General features: G+C 50.6%; 2 protein-coding genes across 4 annotated transcripts in view; both read left to right on the top strand.

The window, feature by feature from the left end:
• Positions 1-1,814, top strand: part of CACNA1H (calcium voltage-gated channel subunit alpha1 H) — a 252,900-nt gene extending 251,086 nt beyond the window's left edge. For all 3 annotated transcript variants that reach the window (XM_054211965.1, XM_054211964.1, XM_054211963.1), the window contains exon 35: positions 406-1,814. In XM_054211965.1, the coding sequence (XP_054067940.1) occupies positions 406-1,584 (1,179 nt within the window). In that variant the 3' untranslated portion in view covers positions 1,585-1,814. The remainder of the gene's footprint in view (positions 1-405) is intronic.
• Positions 1,815-11,774: 9,960 nt separating this feature from the next.
• B9D1 (B9 domain containing 1) lies at positions 11,775-16,487 on the top strand. The gene is made up of 7 exons (XM_054213052.1): positions 11,775-11,872; positions 12,163-12,231; positions 12,344-12,455; positions 12,525-12,621; positions 13,072-13,134; positions 14,355-14,422; positions 14,609-16,487. The coding sequence occupies exons 1-7, from the start codon at positions 11,807-11,809 to the stop codon at positions 14,752-14,754; spliced, it is 621 nt and encodes a 206-aa protein (XP_054069027.1). The 5' UTR covers positions 11,775-11,806; the 3' UTR covers positions 14,755-16,487.
• The last annotated feature ends 637 nt before the right edge of the window (positions 16,488-17,124 follow it).

Below are 17,124 nucleotides of genomic sequence, written 5' to 3'. Positions count from 1 at the left end.
TCACCTTCGTGGCTGTACTATTCTATGAAGGAATAGCTAAAGCATAGAGAGAAGATGCCCGGTTCAGTTTTACCAGTGCTGTGAGACACGTGCAGTCAGCTCTACACGACGTCACTTTAGACAGGTTCCACTGACTCAGGATTTGGTGTTAGAGCAAGAGCAAGACCATGTGGAAAGACCCAGCAGATACAAGCCCTGCACCCGTAGGCTCTGGGTCTCTGCTAGCAAAGCTGCAGCCTCTTGTACAGGGAGGGTCTGACGGGGCTGGCACGACGGGGCAGGGATGGGGGGTGCAGGGTGTGTTAGACCCACCAACCGTTCTGCCACGTGCCGTGTTTCGTCACGGGAAGTGCTGCTGGGCCAGCAGACCCGCAAGGCTCTTGCCACATCTTTCTCTCCTTCCAGGAGGCCATTCAAACAGAGTCCGTGGACGGTCAGACTCCGGACCGCAAGGACAGCCTGCAAGCAGAGCCTGGAGAGACGCTACCGTCAGCAAAGCAGCCCCAGAGCACCTTCACCCCCAGCCCGCTCCATTCCACGGCCGCCTCCCTCCCGGGCACTCCCCCGCGCTCCCCCCCGTCCTCCCCGCATCGGCACCCCAGCACACTCACACGGAAGCACACTTGCGGCCAGCACGGCGTCCCCAGCCGGCCGCCCAGCCCTGGCGGCAGCCCTCCCAACCCTGAGGGCAGCCTCTTCGAGTCCTCCGACCTGGCTGACGAGGAGGTCCGTCACATCAACAGCTCGGCCAAAGACTGGGGAGGGGAGCACTCGGACGCTGGGAGCCGCTCGACTTCGCCGTTCATCTCCCCGGCCCCGTCTCCGGTGCCCCTCAAGAACTGCAGCACAACCAGCCTCTCCAGGAGCAGCAGCAAGGAGAAGGACTTGAAGAAGTTTTACAGCATCGATACGAAGGGCTTCCTCAACAAGCCCAGCTGGGCAGACGACCAAAGGCGACACTCCATTGAGATCTGCCCCTCCATCAGCGATGGGGACTGTAGCTTTGAGGACCCTGCTGAGGAAAAGCAGCGGTCCCCTGCCCACATCCAGATGGAGTCCGAGTACATCCATGGAGCCCGGAGGAAGAAGAAGATGAGCCCGCCCTGCATTTCTATAGATCCTCCCATGGAGGACGACGGCGGGGCGGCCTCGCGCACCAAACCCTCCGAGAACAGCATGCTGCGGCGAAGGACCCCATCCTGCGAGTTCCCAGCTTACAGAGAGTCCCTGGAGCTCGCGGAGAACCAGCCCGGGGAGCCGGCCTCCAAAGCGGAGCGCCGGGGCCAGCCCCCGTGCCGCGGGGAGCACCTGACCATCCCCAACTTCTCCTTTGAGCAGTTGGACGGCAGCTCCTTGAGCAGCCTCTCGGATCTCCTGGACAGCGGTCAGTCCATGCCGGGCTCCGTGGACTCCCGGCCGGACCCCGCCGCCTCCGAACTGAAAAAGACGGATCACTTAAAAACTCAATGGAGCAACGCGGAGAAAAGCAAAGAGCTCCTGGGCATTGCTAAGAGCCCCCTCCAGAAGCAGGACTTGGTCCCGGTGACTGTTGCAACAGAAGAAGACATCGATGACCCAGTATAGCTTTCTGGGAGGGGGGAGCGGGGGGGTCTCAAGGGCTTGACACCAATGTGGGTTTCCAAACCGAAGGGACTGAGTGGCCACAGGGATGGGGGTGGCTGCTCGCTGGGTTTTTTTTCCTTTCTCGCAGTCACTTGTTCTTAAGCGCTGTGGAGGTTTGCAGAAAAAAAAAAAAAAAAACCAAAAAAAAAAACCAAAAAAACAAAAAAAGAAAAACACACGAAAAAAAAGAATTAAAAGAAAAAGAAACCAAACAAACGGCTGGACGAAACGGTGATGGGGTTTCGGGGCGGGGGGAACAGATTTGCGAAGCGGTTTGGGGGTTTCTTTTCTAAAGGGAAGGTGGAGCGGATGCAGGGGGTTGCTTCGTTCCTCCCACCCGCCTCCGTGGCCTCAATCACATTGATTCGGGTGCGAGGTGGTGGCGGTTGGGATTTGGGGGATTCTCTTTGGGTTTCGTTGTTTTGTTGGGTTTGTTTGTTTTTTTTTTTTTAAAGATGCTCAACTTTTAACAAGGCACCTTTTAGAGATGTCACGTTACGCGGGAGTGCCCAGGAGATGGGAGCTGTACATTGTCTGTATATCAGCAGTTATATAAATAGAAATAATGTATTTGTGAGATACAAAACAAGGAAAAAAGACAAAAAAAATATATATACCCACAAAAACTCTCTCTTCATAATGCACATATTTTTATAGAGAAACGATACTGTTTTTTGCATTACATGTGACTCCGCAACTGGGTGGTGTTTCCTCGGGTTTTATGTGGAACTAATTATTACGGCCATTCGTTTTCCAAATGTTTCTCCTTTCCTCGCTTTCATTTCTTTCTCCCTCCCTCCACCATCATCCCACCAGCTTCTTTTCACAGCCGACGCTTTAGACGCCTCTCTCATTTTCCTTTTGTACTTTAGAGGTTGTCCTAACTGCAGAAAAAAAACCAAAATCACTACTGAATTGTAGCCAGTGCAATAATAAGTTATTCATTCTTCTTGTCTGTACAACTGTCCTGTTGCTTTTTTTTTTCGTTTTTTTTTCCTTTTTTGAACTGAAATTCAGGTTAAATGTCGCAATAATCTGAACTGACGTGCACAAACACGGTTTCTTGTGTTACAGAGGAAAAAAAAAAAAAGATGAAAAAAAGGAAAAAGTTAAATTTACAGAGAGATTAAAAAAAAAAACAAAACAAATAAATAGTAAATTATTTAAGAAATGTATTTTGTTTACTGCAGTTCGAAGTAAATTATTGATACAGTATGTAAAGGTATAAAGAGCTGTCTTAGGTGATGTTCTTTGTGAGCATTGAAGCTAATGGTTTGTCCTCCTCATAGCAGAGCGCTCTCGAAGCCTCGGTGGCAGCCGTATCCCTCCCGTTTGCACTCTTGCCGTCGGTCTTCCCTCCGCACCCCCCGCACCCGCACGTGGACGCGCTCACCAGCTCCGACTGAGAAGCCTCTAGAGGAATTCAGGTCACCTGTTAACACCACGTTTTCTTTTTTTTTTTTTTTTTTGCAGTTTTTGGGGTTGATTTTTCGTTTTTAGCCTCCGGTCCTTGCCCCCCCCGCCCCTCTCCCAGCCCCTCATCCAGGCCCTCTCACCGCGGGACAGCTTCGCCATGGAAAGCTGATAAATAAGAGCAGCAACGAGTCCGTCGCGAGGCTGCGCCGTCAGCCCGGGCAGCGGCAGCGAAAAGACGTACAGGGGGGGGAAAAAAAAAAAAATAATTAAATTAAAACAATCGTTCTCGTTTGGTTCGTTCCATGCCGCCTCATATTTATGCATTCACATATATCTTCTGTTATTTATGCATTCATTACTCAAAAGGAAATGTATCTTGTTTCACATGTATTAAACTGTATAAACTGGAAGCGTGGCCTGACTTTGTGCCGCGGGGCAGGGTGGCGCCGGGATGCCGAGCTCTGCTCCAGCGCCGGCAGGCTCCGCTGCCCCCAGCCCATCCCAAAGGTCTCCATCCCACTCCCGGAGCTCGGCATCCCCTAAAAAAACCTCTTTCCTCTGGGCTGAAGGCCCTGGGTCTGAACCGGCCCCTTCCCCACCGGCGTTTGGAGCTGGTCCCAGCTCCCGCTCGGCTACAACGGCGCCGCTCAGCGAATTCCTCACCTCGCGCAGGAGCCTCCATATGTCGAGCGGCTTCGTGCCGGCTGCCGCCGAGCACCTGCGCCGCTGTAATTAAGAGTCATTTAGGATTATTGTAAATAATTATTCCGTCTCGGTGGGATAGCAAGGAATTCCAGAAAAGCACCATAGATGTAATTATTAATAGTGCTTTGGGGATGATGGCAAACTCCTTTTGTTGCGGTTTAAGCAGCAGACTGGGGAGGAGGGAGGTGAATTCCCCTGCGCTTCGCTGAATCCTGCCTGGAGGCGCATGGGACACCCCAGGATGTCCCTCGGCGTCGGGGCAGGGGCGGGGCTGCACCCCCAGCTGCTCGTGGTGTTACTGCTGTGATTATTTCACTTTGCTGGGAAAGGCAGCGTCCCCCATTCCCAAACCCCCTTCCCAGTGTCCCAGAGCTGGAGGAAAAGCCCCTCGCTGCAGGATAGGGCGGCTGGCGGCCAATCCTGGTAACTCCCTGCGTGGTGACGGAGAGGTGGCTCACGGAACAAGTCAGAAGGGCTTGAGGCCACGGCAGCGTGTTGGGGGTGAGAGCGGAGATTTGCTCCTGGTCCTGGCTCTGCCCAGGCTCCCATCAGGCTCCCAAGCCACGGGCCGGCACCTGTGTGAGCTGCCGAATACTGGGGGCATCGAGATCCAGGTACCAAAGCCTCGATTTTGCAGCAGGATCCACAGCTTGGAGCGCGTTAAATGAGGCCCCAGCAGGCTAAAAAGCAGCCAAGGGGCTGTTTTATTTTACGCCAGCAGAACTGTAAAGGGAGGAAAAGAAGAGGCGCTCCCGCCGCTTGTCACCTAGCCAGGATCAGGATCAGGATCAGGATGGAGCGGGAGGGGCCAGCGAGTGCCGGGGGTGGGTTTTATGGTATGAAAGAGGTAACGTAAAGAAGTAATTCGTTACAACCAACACGTTTCATGGAGAAGGAGCTTTGAGCAACCTGTGGGCAACTGTAGGAAAGTTGGGGGGGGAGGGGGCAGAGGAGGGAAAGTCTCCCATTTTTTAAATTTCAATTATAAAACCTTTTTTTTTTTTTTCTTCTTTTTTTTTTTCCAAAGGAATAAATTTAGAAGGTGTTTGTTCCTGCCTGCTCTGGAGTGGGGACAAAAAGAAAAGAGCCTTTTCCCACCGCCTTCCCGAAGCATCTTTCCAAATTCCCAGGGGTCTGAGGCTCTGCAGAGGGGCGTGAGCTGCATCCATGACCCATCTTCGGCAGACGGATGAGCCGTGGGAATGACGGTGCTGCCCCACGCTGCCGGAGCAGAGGTGTCTCTCCAAACCGAGCCTCTCTGCCACTTGTCACCTTCCCGACCAGGGGTTTCCAGCCAAGGAAAGAAAAATCCAATTTGAGGCAGGAACCTCTGCTGTTAAAAGCTTTTTTGGCAAACTTGTGCTTTATTACTCTAAAAATAAGCCTAAACCAGAGCATTTAATTCCAAGCAGGGGTGTGAAGCACAGAGGGTTGCAAAAAGGCTTTCCCCGCCCACGGTTACAGCTTGTGGTGGCTTCAGAAATGCTGGGGTTGGGCTGCTCTGGGAATTGTCCCTTTCCCGGGACCCTTTCCCCTGCTGAGAACAGGGGATCCCCCAGGCAAAAATCTGGGAACTAAACACGTCAGAGCCATGAAGAGATCGGCTCAGGCAGCACGGAGAGGACACACCGTGGTCTTCACTGTCCCGATCCACACCACGACAGCTCTGCTCTCAGGTACAAAACGCCTCGGCTCAGGGCCATCAGCAGAGCAAAATAACCTTTTCTTTCTTATTTCTGAGCTCAGTCGAAGCACAGGCAGCTTGCCAAGACTGGGATACGGTCGCCCTCCCACAACATCCCTCCTGCAAGATGTGGGACACCGAGACATTCCCCCATACGCCAGGCAGGAGCTCCAGCTGGGAAGTGCAGGTTCAGAGCTGCTTTGGCCAAAAGGAGAAGGGATTTAATGGGCTTTTGCTGCCTCTGAACAGCTGGGGAGGCTCACGGCCTCCCAGGGACCCGACCTCCCCGGCGCAGCTTCCCCGCCGCCACGGCCTCCCAGTTGCAGCTGCCTGCGGGACGCAGCCGTCCCCCAGGATGGCCCGGGCACTCGCCGAGAGCATCCCTGGGGACATGGGCCAGGCTCTTGCAAAAGTGGGAGGGAAAGACAAGGCTGGAGCCTGTTACTGAGAGCAATCAGTGAAGACAAGGTGTCCTTTATAGTCATTTACAGCCCACATCGTCTCCGAGGCTATGAGACTTTGCACACGGTGGCCGCAGGGCAGGGGACTTGCCTGTCCCCTCTGACAAAGCCACACATTCCCAAACCCCACGAAGCTCAGCAGGTCCCGGAACGACTCCTTCCATCAGCCTGCAGGAACACGGGGAGCACCAAGCTCCCATTGAATTTTCTAAGAGCAGACAGTGACCATGACTTGCTCCCTGATGTCTCTTTTGAGGACCATCACCTGGACATACAGGTACAAAGTCCTGAGCTCCTGGAGCTGGGTCCTCAGCCCAAGCCTGGCCATGACCATCCGCACAGAAAAACAGTTTAACATCACCCGGTGCTAATTTTCCTGCTGATTGAATCTCTGCAATGTTAAGTAATTTCCACCAGGCTGTCTGGGAGGGCTGCATTGCTTAAGATCAGAAGTGAAAAGCAGCGGGTAAATGCAAGTCATTATTATTTAACTGGATCGATTTCTACTTTGCATTTTTAATGACAATTCAGTCGTGTCCATTTGTCAGCCGGACTCTGCCCCACCGCTCCCCGTTTCAGCAAAACCACAACCCGCGGGGACGGCAGCGCTGCGTCGGGCCGGGCTCGCACGGAGCTGCTTCGGCAGCCTTTGAGAAGCGGGGATCAAACGAGGATTAAAACCCACTTCGTTGAGGAAGGGGCAGAGGAAACCAGCACAAAGCGACTGTAAGAGCCGTCAGACGGTCTCTGTTTCAAGGTTAAATCTCGGATGGCATCAATCTGAAATTCCCTTTGTCAGGCCGGGAAGAAAAAAAAGCATTAAGAAAAAACCACCACCAATTCTGAATCCATCCCCAGTGCTATTAGCTACAACCTTTAATCTGTCAGTGTTGCGAGATCATACAGGTTGCATGAATACTAATAAGCGTTTGATATTTGTACAAGCTTTCTTAGGAGGAATAATTAAATTGACTTTATCCATTAAACCTTCCCTATTAAGCTTTAAATACAGGCCTGTGTTTTAATGGCTGGGACCATCTCGTCTTCCATACGAGGGGGCTTAATTAGACAATTTAGTGCAGCCGGCCAGAGCCGCAGCACCACCAGCACAGTCTGAGGGGCTGAAACCTACAGATGCCCATCCGCTGCAATCCTGCTGGGGCCCTGGAATAGCTCAAGCTCACACCAGGTGGGGGCTCGATCCTCTGCCAGCAAAATGGTGTTACGCAGGCGGCCCCGCTTCCCCCACGAGGGGTTTTAGCCCCTTCAGTGGGGCCAGCCCCAGCGCGAGCTCTCTCTGCCAGGAGGGTGCAGAGGGGTTGCTCGGGGCTGTGGGACCTTCAGCGGCACAGAGGGGTCCCTGCTTCGACCCCGATGCACGCAGCAATGTCACCAGGAGGGTTTCACACCCAGGCCGGGGCTGTGAGCAGGCTGGGCTGCTCCTCGTGCCAGGCCCCTTCACGTGTGTTCCCTCTCTTGTAGGTCAGGGTTGGGGTTTTTTTCCCAGCTGTGACCATCGGACTATTGAGCGAAAAAAAAAAATAAATCTGTTCATGGTGAAAGAGAGAAAAACACCAGCAACCCTCATTATGTCACACCACGGGAAAGAAAACAGGTTAATTATTTGAATATTTGATTGAAAACCCTCGGAACAGCTCATTTTTGATTCCCCTTCGCCCCACACGGAGGAACGAGCGGGTCTCCCACCCGAGTCATCCCCCCGAGAACGCAGCCACCGCCGGGGCGGACGACGAGCAGGAGGGCTTCGCGAAGGAAGGAGCTCACTTCCCTTCCCCTCGTCTCCCCAGAGCCCGATTATTGCTCTTATTCCTTACGCCCTTATCGAATCCGATGGCCCCGCTGGGAACCAGCTGCTCCGGTCCTCATCGCCCTCTCCCCCTTCCTGCCTGCACGTTAATTTATTCTGACTGGCTCAGACCGAGGCATTAATTAATTTTCCTCATTAACCAAAAAAAAAAAAAAAAAAAAAAAAAAAAATCTCACAAATGGTAACAAGTTCCAATACAAATTAATTCTTCATAGAAGACCAGGCATTTCACAGCTTGCTGGCAGCGACACCTCCCGTTCCCAGCGGTGCTCTGCCTGGCGCAGGGCTGGTGCCCACACGGGCAGGGGGGGTGTCAGAGCCGGCCCCCAACCTGCTAAATTACCCAGCGTAACGAGGGGGAGCAGAATATTAGATATTGAAATGTCGTCTTTGGCTTTTTGCCCTGCGGGGATATTGGTAAAACATGCCTGAGCTGAGGATGGAGCGAGTCTCCTCGGGTTCACACCTGGCCGGGGTTACAAAGCGTGGTGTGTCCCCCTCTGTCCCAGCAAAGCCACCTCCCCGCTGTGCCCAGGGTGACGGGGACCCTCCTGGTGCAGCCACAACCCCCTCGGGCCTTGTTTCCCGGCTGGCTCGCAGTGTTCAGACACGTAACACAAAAGTTCGCCCCAGCTGTCTTCGCCCAATCACTTTCCCACCAAAATAAATCTCCAGGTGAACATATTCAGCGAGAATTACAGCAAGAATATGCTCCTCTGATACGTCGTTTGATGTTAGGAGAATATCCTTCTCCCGTGCCGTTTGATTTGAGCAGCAGGTGGGAAGAGCGCTGGGAACAGAAGTAAAAGGCTGTTAAGACAAAGGGCAGGGAAGCTCTCCGCAGCCTCCTCGCAGAGATAAAATGCAGGCAGGGATGAGTCAGGCTGGCAACGTTGTGCAAACAGTCTAAAAATAAAAACGGTTTATTGCAGATTAATGACACCATAAAATGTATTTCACTGGCCATTTAGCAGGTGTTGATCGTAAATATTTGGGATTAAAAATAAACTTTTCTGTTGTGCCACTGTATTGTCGTTTCTGTCTCACCCACCTTCCCCGAGCGCCTGTTGGAAGCAATGAATCAGCCGCGGGGTTGGTTTAATCATACTTGAAAATGTAATGGTGACAAAGTACCTGCTTTCTGGGTATCTCCCTGCAGCACAGGGCTTTTAAGCGCTCTCTCTCCTCAGCAGCAGCGAGCAGCTTTGCTACTGCTATTGCAATTACGCCAAAGGAGCCCAGAGACCAGGTGATGGGCAACAGGGATGGTAGGAGATACACACCACCGGCTCTACCGCCCTCCATCACGGGGCTACTGCCTGCCTCCCAGGAGGAGGAGAGCCTCCACCGGCTCCCCCAGTCCCAAGGGCTAGAGCAGCCATCGCCCACACAAGTGCGGAGTCAATCCCTATGGAAACAGCGACAGCACAAAACGCCTCCAAGAGCACCACGGTGCTCCAGCCTCCCCAGAAGCCCATCACCCCAGGAGCAAGGCAGCTGCTCGGCTCTGGGAGTCAGATCAAGGTACATCGGCTTCATTCGGAAGCTCTTAGTGACAGAGTTCCAAGCAATTTGGATATTTCCAACCCCTGGCTCTTTCTGGGAATGAAGAAAACATAATTCTCTTAGCTGTTTCACATGCCTTGTGCACGGAGGTAGGTACAGTGCGCTCGCCAGACCAGGAATTGTTGTTTTGGAGCTGGGAACCCAACATGGGCACAGCATCTGCAACAGAAGACAAGTCAGCCAGCAGAAGGCCAGTGCCCTTCCTCCCTGCGAGGATGGCTGCGGCCCCAAGCCCCCCAGGGAGGCTTCCCATTAGTCCCTTCACATCTCACAGGAGCAGGGCAAGTCTGAGAGAAGAGGTGAATATTTTACGCGGCCAAGAGAAATAGCAACATCGTTAAGTAACACCCATGGATTCACCACCATGCACAGGCTTTCATTACGCTTGGAAATCAAACTCTCAGATGGATCATTAATTAAGTTTTCCAGCAGGGTAAAACTGCTTCCTTGCTTGGGATTTCATTCTACTCGCAAAGATTAAAAATACAGCTAATTAGAACAAGACTGGCATGCAAGGGAGGAAAGAAAAAAAGGTCTCCTTACGACTGGGAGGGGACAGAGTCCTTCCACAAGCAAGTACGGATGAGTCATAGCTGCTGAATAACCCTGCTGCCTTCTCTCTGTCATGGGGAAGGTCTCCCAGTGCTGATATTAACTCCTCCAGCAGCTGTGTATTACTTGCCAGGCAAGAAAAAAAAAAATTCTTAAATTGGCTCTTAGCTAGCTCTGAGGTAGCGGGTAGCCAAGTAAAGTGTTAATTAAACAGCCTTGCTAGCTGCATCGGACAGCTGGTCGAGAACTGTTTTATTTTCTCCCCTGATAATTTTCCGTTCAAACGAATTATTTTCTCTGAAGCATTTCTGAGGGGCATCCAATCTCTCCCATCCCTTCTGCTTTTCTCCCACTCTTCTCTTGGCCAAATTTGTTTGCTGAATATTAAAAAAAAACAAAACAAAACAAAACAAAAACCAAACAAAAAACAACCAAAACCAATCAAACAAATAAAACCTGAAAAATCAAGTTGAAATAGATATTGACAGAGAATACGTCTACTAGAATATGGAAGGTATCTTCCATACATTACAAAGTGTAATGGTAGTTTACTTTCAGTCTAACATAAACCACACCACCCCTTTGGACAGAAGAGGCGGGATCCTGGGGTGTCCCTTTGCATTAAGGAAAGACACCTGCAAAGAACGGCCCACTGTGTGGCCCTGTAGCGAGCCAAAGCAGCAAAGCCATCTCCACCAGGTCTGCCAGAAGGGAGATAAAATAGAGCTAGCGGACGCGGACAAGGACTGAGGTGTTTTCCCAGCCATCCTAGTCTGTAACTCTGCTCAGCCCATGTGACAAAGGTCTCTCACTTGTTGCAGCCACAGCACAGGAAACCCAAATGGGCACTGAGACGGGGCTTCCTTCATTCCTCCCATCCTTCCCCAGAGGGCCTGGCAGCAATCAAATGCCCTCCGGATCACTCTCAATGAGGGGAGCATCGTCCAGGCTGCAGGAAGGAGGTGAAGGGATGACCTGCAGCAGATGGTAGATGGGCCACAAGCCTCCATGGCGCCGACGAGCGCATGGGTGGCGAAGATTCCACAGCCCAGCTGGGCCAGCACCATCCTGTCGCCGCCTCTGTGGGGAAACAGCAAGACCTGGTCAGCAGATTTCAATGGTTCCAGCTCTGCAGAGCCTCAGCACATTCGTCTGCCTTGATTACGTGCAAAATTCACCCCTACTTTTAATTAGAGCAGGATAATTAAACCAGAACAATCCCATTTCCTCCCTTTCCCACTGGATGTGCCAGACAACGGTTATGGCGGCATGGCTTGCTCCCGTAAGGCCGGAGCAATAATCGCCTTGCTGTGGTACACTAATGACCCCAACGGCCTCTCCCTCTGCTCACACCAGCCTGGCTCGCGAGGCCAACCCTCTGGAGACTCCAAAAGGCACCATTTCTCACTGATCCCAAATGCCTTTTTTCCCTGGAAAACATCTCATGGCTCTGGCCCTCACCCGGCAGCGGAGGCAGACGCTTCGGCCCGGCCAGCAGCAACATCTAGTGGCCACGTCCTCGGCGCCTGCTGCTGCCAGTCCCTGCCCGCACTTTAAAAAGAGCTTAATGGGGCTGATAACATTACAAAGCAATAAATCCAGAAAGTTCAAAATATGAGGCGTTATGAAGAATAAACGGGGAGAGCGGCCGGCAGGCCTCAGCTCCGGCCCCTCAGGCCTGGTGGGGGTGAGGGGGCGGCAGGGCCAGGCCGCGGTGAGGGAAGCAGCGCTGCCGGCCCGCCCCGGGGGGGTACGGCTGGCCCCGGCGGGGGCTGCCCGCGTTTTGGGGGTGGCTGCCCGCGTTTTGGGGACGATCCGCCCGCCTTTGGGAAGCGACAGGAGGCCGCCGGCAGCGGGCGCTCCGCGAAGCGCCGTCCGCCGAGGAAGGCTGTCCCCGCCGCCGCGCCGTCCGTAGCCATGGCAACGGCCGGAGCGCGGCCCCTGGCAACGGGGCGGGCCGCGCCCGACGCCATGGCGGCCGCCGGCAGCCCCAGCGTCTTCCTGCTGGCGGTCAACGGGCAGATCGAGAGCGCTCAGGTGAGCAGGCCGCCACGGGCAGTGTGGGGGGGGTCCCGCCGGCCCCCAGAGGAGCGGGAAGCCCCGTCCCCCCGCGACACAGCCCGGCTTGGGCCTCGGCAGCGCAGCCCTGTCTCCGCCCGGGTGCCGGTCCGGCGGGCTGGGCCTCAGGCCCCCGAACCCAGCCCGGCCTCAGCCCCCGCCGCGGGCTGGCTCCTAGTCGTGGTGGTGCAGGCTGCCCTCAGCCCGGTGACTTGGGCTGGCCCCCAGTGCCGGTAATTCTCCATCAACGCAGCCTTTCTCCCCCGCAGTTCCCCGGATTTGACGACCTGTACTGCAAGTTCTGCTTCGTCTACGGCCAAGACTGGGTTCCCACAGCGGTAAGACCCCATTGGGCACCTCTGAAACCCAGCCTGCCTGCCAGGCCCGCCAGCAGCATGTCTGTAACAGGTTTAGCACAGGCCCCTGTCCCATGACCCATTCTCCCCACAGGGCCTGGAGGAGGGCATCTCCCAGATCACCTCCAAGAGCGACGTCGCGCCCACCACACTCGTCTGGAACTTCCCCATCGACATTACCTTCAAGAGCACCAACCCGTCTGGCTGTGAGTGCTGGGAGTGGTGGGATCCAGCTCGCAGTCCAGGCCCCCCTCTCACACCCGCTTCGTTTGCAGGGCCACAGATTGTAGTGAGCGTCTACGGACCTGACTTCTTTGGAAACGATGTGGTCAGAGGTTATGGAGCTGTTCATGTTCCCTTCACACCTGGAAGGTGAGGTGACAACCTGTTGTTCAGGACTGAAACGGAGATTTTTTTTCCAGTTACTATGTTGTTTCAGAAACAAAAATGTTCCCATATGTCCTTATCGTGTCCTCTCTGTTCGTTACAAAGAGCATGGATTTTCTAGCAGCAGCCCCTGGTTATCAAATAATTTCTGGTAGTCCTGTAGACAATTCTGTAAAGTCAAAACTGGTATGTAGAAAGTGCAGTACGTTCGTTCTTCCCATCACTCTCAGCACATGTTAAGCTTTTGTTCCTGCTCCTGGAAATGGAGGAAGATAAGCTCTTCCTATGCAAACAAACCCTTTCTTTGTAGAAGGGAAAGTATTTTTACTTTGAGATGTTTGGTGGCCTGATATGGCTTTATAACTATAAAAAGTCTTGCCAGTGCTGTTTGGTTCATTCCTTAAGTAAGTTCTGTGCCTCTCATGTTTGTTTTAGGCATACAAGAACCATCGCTATGTTTGTTCCAGAGTCTACATCTACGCTGCAGAAGTTTACAAGGTAATAATTAAATACTTTTTAAAAAAAAAAAAAAAAAAGTCCTTCTTGCTGTTAATCACAAAGGTATATCCAGCTACTGACTGGTGCATATGCGTGAATACTTTGTATCATAACCAGATAGTTTTGAGTTTTACAGGTAAAATCACATTTTTAGGTGTCTAGGTTTTCTGAAGAGTTTTCTTAAAACTCCCTGCTTGCAGTAATGCTAACTCATCTGTTTTTCATCTTCACATTTGAACGCTGTCGGTTTGGAACAGAACTAATTCAGCAGAGCAGACTGATACACGAGTTCTTGTACTGAGTGGCAGCTCCATGTTCCACAGGCTGATTCATGTCAGTGATGTGACTTGCAGAGGTGCTAATTTCGACTAATTTTACAGAGCGTTTTAGTTGTCACTGGACTCTAAGGAGCTGTGCTGCAGTCCATCCCTAAATCTTACTGTAGCTAGGGGCTTTGCTTGAAGGATAGCCACGTTAAAAGCAACCTGGAAAGTAAAGGCAGAACGGGGAAAAACAATTCCTAGTTCTATCTTTTCTTCCATCTAGAATGCCTTTGCTGTAACCTTTGTCTTGTTTACACACACACCCCCCTTCTGAAGTAGCAGTCTTTACCCAGAAACTGAAGGTATTAAGGTTTTTTCTTTCCTTTGTATTAAGTACAGTCTGGACGATCTGTGAGCTGATAGTTCAGTTGTGGATTGCCCGTACCAAGGGAGCCAGCCTTGTGGTACTTGAGCACTTTGAGTCACAGTCAGCGTGGGAACCTCTGTACCCAACAGCCAGGATTCAACTGCTTGACTTTTCTTCTGTTTGTGATACCCCTTTTTGTAGAATCTGCGCTCTAATTTATATACTTTTGTATTACGTGCCCCTCTGATGTATTCAAAGTGTCCAAGCCTCTCTGTTACGCTGTGTAATCAAGAGTTTTAAAAACATCTTTGCCATAGAAAAATTCTGTCTAGACCAGAAATAACTCGGATTTAACATAATGTGTATGAAATTGGTTTCCTTTTTCTCCTCAGAGAGACAAAACTTGTCTTTGATCAAAGTAGATCAGCAATAAAATGAATCAGTCTTCAAAACTCTCTACTACAAACAGAAGCTGGGAGTCTCATTAACACCCCCCCCCTTTGATTTTTTAACGTGCATATAATGAACTATATCAAATCTAAACACTAGTGAATGTATCCAATTAATTCTTTTCTGTTTTCTTCTCCAAGCTGGTTCACAGGGAGACGTCCAGAATTTACTGACCCCAGAGTGGTAGCCCAGGGAGAAGGAAGAGAAGGTAAGTCCCAGGGAGCTCTGCCTGTAGCCCTCGTGCGACAGCAGGCCACAGCTCGGCCATCCACCTTCTGTTAAAAAAAGGACTATTTGTTCCTGCTGAGGACAGTCCTACCTGGATATGTGGGGAGTTCAACAGCCATTCAAACACCTCTTTTAACCAGTTTTATTCACGTCTTATTTCTTCTAGTAACGAGGGTGCGATCTCAAGGCTTTGTGACCATTTCCTTCAACGTAGTGACCAAAGATATGAAGAAGTTGGGCTACGACGTGAGCCCGAGTGACATGCAGAGCCCTTCTCTGCTGCCTGTTACAGAAGGGATTCCCAAGTATTGAACTCGGGCGGGGGATGTTCAAAAGCTCACAGAGAAGTTAAGCACTTTGGGGCTTTTTGTGGCAAAGGGAAATGAGTATCTGCCTAAACTGGGAACATTTCACTTGAGACCATTATCCCAAAAGAAACACAAGCCCATGAGGCTTTGGAATAATTACCCAAGTATAATTCTTGCAGTAAGCATACCGGTTGAAGTATTATGTAAATTAATGTAATCAGATGAAAGTTCGCATTTTTATGAGTAATATCAGACTATCTTAAAATAAGATCTGTAACAAAATATTTTTATAACAGCCTTTTGTACACTCTTTATATACTTAAAGAATAGGAGAGTTTATAGTTGTAGCAGTTTTCCTGTGTTTAGAAGATCATTGCAAACCCAGTTCTTCTTACTAATGTTTTTTTTTGGTAGAAATGGGAAATTGAAATTATTGCACCTTCCAAAAAGGAGGGAACATGGAAAAACTCCAGCGAAATGCACACACACTTCCCTGTGCCATGTGCTTCCCTCTGCAAAAGCAACAGCAGTTTTCTTTATAATCCCACATCATCCTTTAGAGTTTGTGCCACTAATTAAAATAGCTCACGCACAGTAGAAACAAACCTTCCCACATTTTTCTGTGAAGGAACCTGGGCTTTTGCATTTAGAACAAGATGATGACTCTTCCATTTCCAGGTTTTATTTCTGTGTCAATCTTCTGGAAGAAAAAGAAAAGGACAGCCAGTTTATTTTAGAGGCGTTAGAGAGACCACGGTGTTAAAACATATCCTTGCTGCATGGTTTTAACTTCCGGTAGAACAAATTGCATGGTAAGTGCAGATGTTGAGTAAAAAAAAAAAAATAAACTTTAGAGAAAGGCTCGGCAAAGAAAGTAGAGTCTCAGTAAGCCAGCTGCTACGTGTGCAGTCCTCAGCAGCGTTTAGCTCCGCGTCGGGTGCCAGAGACACAGGACAGCGGGGACGTTCTCCTCCCTTCAGCAGGTCCCTCCAGCCAGTACATAACACAGCGAATGTACCTCGGCTTTCCTTAGCTGGTTTTCTTATCAAAAGAAAGGCAGTAGAAAAGCAGCATAGCGATGTTCATGCCTGCCGTACTCAGGTTTTCTTTCCCACTGTGTAACCTCAGAGAAGGACCAAAAAGATGTTGGTTGTTATTAGTGTGTGACGGGAGCTCCAAAGCCAATGCGCTGTCCTTCGATGGCCGCAGCGTAAGGGCACAGAGCTGGCCTGGGCCTGAAGAGCTTCTCTGATGTCGTACCATGGCCTTTTGCTGAATCCCCCTCTAAGCTAATGTTAGCGCTCTTCTTTTAGGCTGAATAAACACAGTTTTCTAAATACATTGATTTGTCTTTCTACTGCTAGGGGGTTTATTTGTTTGTGCCAGAATGGATGTTTCTAAGCCCTAAATCATCCAGGATCTGGTATTCTTACAGGTACAAAAGAGAAAGTAGTGTATGCTCCAATGATATGACTAATTGCTTAGTCATTTTCATATTTAAATTTGGGCATGTAATCTCTTGTGTTTGACTGCAAATACCAAGCGATGACTGTGAGAACGACTTAACATGATGCCACCCTGTAAGTGAACTACCAAGACCTTGAAACTGTAGAAATACAAGTAATAACAGACAGTGTTGAACTGCGGAGCCTCCAGGACATATCAAACAAAGCGCCCAGTTAGCGAGAGTTACTATTTCCTGCTGAGCGGTGTGACTGAATAAATATAATTTCTGAAAAGATAATGTGATCACTGTAATTTTGTTGTGAGCGTTAGCTTCTTCTATACTATTTATAAATACTTTCCCAAACATGGTTACAGGCCATTTTTCATCTTTTACTTTTTTCCTATCTTATTTTTGTTGGTTTTGCACTTCCAGTAAGCTCCTCCACCAGTTGTTTTGGCAACTGTTTTAATCTCTGAACTGAGTCATGTTGGAATCCAAATTAATAAGTATTTCCTGTTGGCTCAGAGGAGATGCAAGGAATTTTGTTTCCTTTTCGAAAGTATTTGGGAAGCAGTTAGCTACAGTAGCAGGATAAATATCTGTGTTTGAAGCGCTTGAAAGGCAAACATTAAACCTACTGCTGCTTAAATACCATTTTTCCCTTGAGCACAGTTACCTGCCCCCATTCCAATTAGAGCAAAACTGCGCAACAGAGATTCTACTCATGAGAAACCTGTTAAACCCAGATAAAGCCCAAACTTGGTGCCCACGGGGGTGCAGTGAATTTATTGGCACTACCAATGTGCCGTGAATTTGTGTGGCGCTACCACCCATCGCCTGAACTGCTCCGCTTTCAAAGGAGTCCTTGGATGCTTACCACGCTGCGAGCCATCAAAACCCACACCTGCGTGCACACAGCTTCACCCT

The sequence above is a fragment of the Rissa tridactyla genome, chromosome 8 (genome assembly GCF_028500815.1).
Source record: "Rissa tridactyla isolate bRisTri1 chromosome 8, bRisTri1.patW.cur.20221130, whole genome shotgun sequence".
In the NCBI taxonomy this organism is placed as follows: Eukaryota; Metazoa; Chordata; class Aves; order Charadriiformes; family Laridae; genus Rissa; species Rissa tridactyla.
Note: the sequence above shows the minus strand (reverse complement) of the source record. Positions and strands in the feature narration are given on the sequence as shown.

What these genes read in the sequence shown, in the direction of transcription:
- B9D1 (XM_054213052.1), top strand. Translation starts at nt 11,807, where the DNA reads ATGGCGGCCGCCGGCAGCCCCAGCGTCTTCCTGCTGGCGGTCAACGGG. An exon ending in AAGACTGGGTTCCCACAGCG is followed by an intron (nt 12,232 to 12,343) that starts GTAAGACCCCAT and finishes TTCTCCCCACAG; the next exon opens with GGCCTGGAGGAGGGCATCTC. An exon ending in CCAGGGAGAAGGAAGAGAAG is followed by an intron (nt 14,423 to 14,608) that starts GTAAGTCCCAGG and finishes TATTTCTTCTAG; the next exon opens with TAACGAGGGTGCGATCTCAA.